Below are 2,471 nucleotides of genomic sequence, written 5' to 3' on the forward strand. Positions count from 1 at the left end.
GGCCTTAGTTTTATTTTGAAGAATTCAATGCCTTTTAAGACTTTTTAAGGACCTGCGGGAACCCTGTTGGAAGGATAGCCAAAACATTTGACCCGAGTCATGCCATCTTTAATCCAATTCTGGAAATACCAACGAAATGCATTTAAACTGACGGTGGTCATAAAAAAACCTACTCTAACCTAACCCAAAATGATTTTAGAGAATTTTAACTTCATCAGCTCTTGACTGTGTGGATTCTTTAGGTCAGGGTGGGCCATTCCAGTTCCTGAGTTTAAAGAGCGAACACAATTTAATCTTGTAATTAAATGATTAAAGGAACTCTGAAGAAATGAATCCTGAGAGGGTGATTCTGCCATGTGATTCAGGTGTGATAGTTGTGTGTTATTAAGTTGTTGACAGGCTCTACCTGAGCAACTGAGCCAATAGGCGATCGATTGGCTGAGTAAATAAATAAAATTTGAAAAACAATTTGGAAAAAATACCATTTTAAATAAGAAAAGAGCAAAGTTACTATTAAAACCTTTTCTTGATTAAGAAGTTTTTTTTTGTTGCTTGGAATAAAACGTACTCCATACATTTTTACTTATGTCCATTAATTAATTCGAAATAATAATGGTAATCAATTATGAAAATCTGATTCAGATCAGATTCATTTTGAGACTTTGATGTTTTCTAAAGGTCAGCAAAAACCACCCTCTGTTAAACTCTTACCCTGGCACTGTGTGCTGTCTGCAGACGGCTCATATCCGGCAACACAGGTGCACGAGCCCACCGGAACCATCCACTCGCCGTCCCCGTTGCAGTACAGCTTCAGAGGGACAGAAACCTCCATGGCGTTGGCCACACAGGCCCCCGGTGCAATCACTAAGGAAGTAGCTTCCGCACCTGTGGCAGTCTCGGGGAAGACAGCGAAATTGGCAATGGTGGTGGAGCACTTCCTGAAGAAAACCCTGACTGAAATGAGTGACATGCAGGCGCCCAGATCCTGGAAGGCCAGGTAGAATCCCGCCCTGGAGAGGGGGCCAAAGCTGCGCACTTTGGTGTTGATCCTCCCGGCCTCCAGCAGAGAGAAGCTCTCATCCGGAGCAATAGTATCCACCTTCACGTAAGGGTTCTCCCTCCACAGAGGGCTGGTGTCTGTAGCCACGTCCCCATCCGACTCGTAGTAAAACAGATTGAAGGTCTCCTTGCAGGAGCCCGGGATGTTGGGGATGCTCGCGCAGTCACGGACGGAGAACTTGAGCTCCACGTAGACCCGAAGCACTCCTCTGCGGGGGATGAAATCTGTCCTCAGCCAGTTGTTCTGGTTTGGCTGTCTGACGTTGCACACCTGATACGTTCGGATCGGGCTCATGGAGTCATCGTATCCACTCACTTCCTCCCACTGTGGAAGCAAAAGATAAACACAAACGGTCAGAACGAAAGCTTAGAAAGAACTCTTATCTGTTGTCTGTTGATTTGAGCTAATACTTCCTAATGCAAACTGTTCAAGCATGGAAGATGTTCAAAACAGCCCTGTGGTGCTTGGAGCAGAAAAGAAACGACACACACACACACACTGACACATATTTTCCGAGGCGTGCTGCGTACACGAGGCCTGTGAGGAATAATTTGCAGCTAAAACGTTTCTAATTGCATGAATCATTCAGAAAATTCCAATCATTATGGGCTATTAATAGATAACACTTTCCCATTAAAACACATTTCACGCATTCCGTCTGTTTGACTGGTCCTGATGCCGAGCGCGTGCCGGAAGGTCTGCAGGAAAAAAGAAAATAGCAAAAAGAAAGAAAGCGGGGGTGGGGTTGTGATCACAGCAAATTTGTCGATTTAAAAGCTTCATCAAACGCTGCTCTCAGAAGATGGAGCATAAAGTGGAGGAAGACCTGTCTGTATATCTGAGGAAGTGCAATCGATTGGGCTCCAGGAAGGAGATTTGGTCTCTAAAGCAAACTGTACCGTTTAAAGTCAAACCTTCCCTGTTTATCCCCAACCAACGGGCTGCCTGTGCTGGTCGGGCAGCGGCAGCACACCTGAGCACCTCCAGCTATGTTACCGTAACGTACTCTTTACTCCTTGCACGCCTACACATTAGGCATGAGTGCACTAATTTACATACATTAGTTCACAAACCTGTCACACTCGGCTGAATTGTAGCTCATGTTATTGAACAGCTAGGATGATGAAATGGATATAACTTCTGGCTTTGTGGAGGCAGGAATCAGAATCTACAGCACTTTGAAAAACTGTTCATGCCACCTTGAACCCCCAAGGTTTCTTACAGCTGATATTGTTTTTTTCTTCTCGTTTCAAATGATTAGAATGACACAGTGATAACAAATGTAAAATAACTTGGTTTAAACAAAAAAAGAAAAAATCCTTTAGTAACAGATAAAACGAAACAACTAGGGATGCACCATATTGGTATTTTGGCCGATATCCGATATTTTAAAACTCATGTAGCCGATAAC

General features: G+C 43.8%; 1 protein-coding gene across 1 annotated transcript in view; it reads right to left on the reverse strand.

Annotated features, from left to right (window-relative positions):
- Positions 1-2,471, reverse strand: part of LOC107082621 (ephrin type-B receptor 3-like) — a 104,142-nt gene that overhangs the window by 72,135 nt on the left and 29,536 nt on the right. Inside the window, exon 3 of the mRNA XM_015371395.1 lies at positions 712-1,384. Coding sequence (XP_015226881.1) covers positions 712-1,384 — 673 coding nt within the window. The remainder of the gene's footprint in view (positions 1-711; positions 1,385-2,471) is intronic.

This window comes from Cyprinodon variegatus, unplaced genomic scaffold, assembly GCF_000732505.1.
Source record: "Cyprinodon variegatus isolate N-32 unplaced genomic scaffold, C_variegatus-1.0 Scaffold57, whole genome shotgun sequence".
Classification (NCBI taxonomy): Eukaryota; Metazoa; Chordata; class Actinopteri; order Cyprinodontiformes; family Cyprinodontidae; genus Cyprinodon; species Cyprinodon variegatus.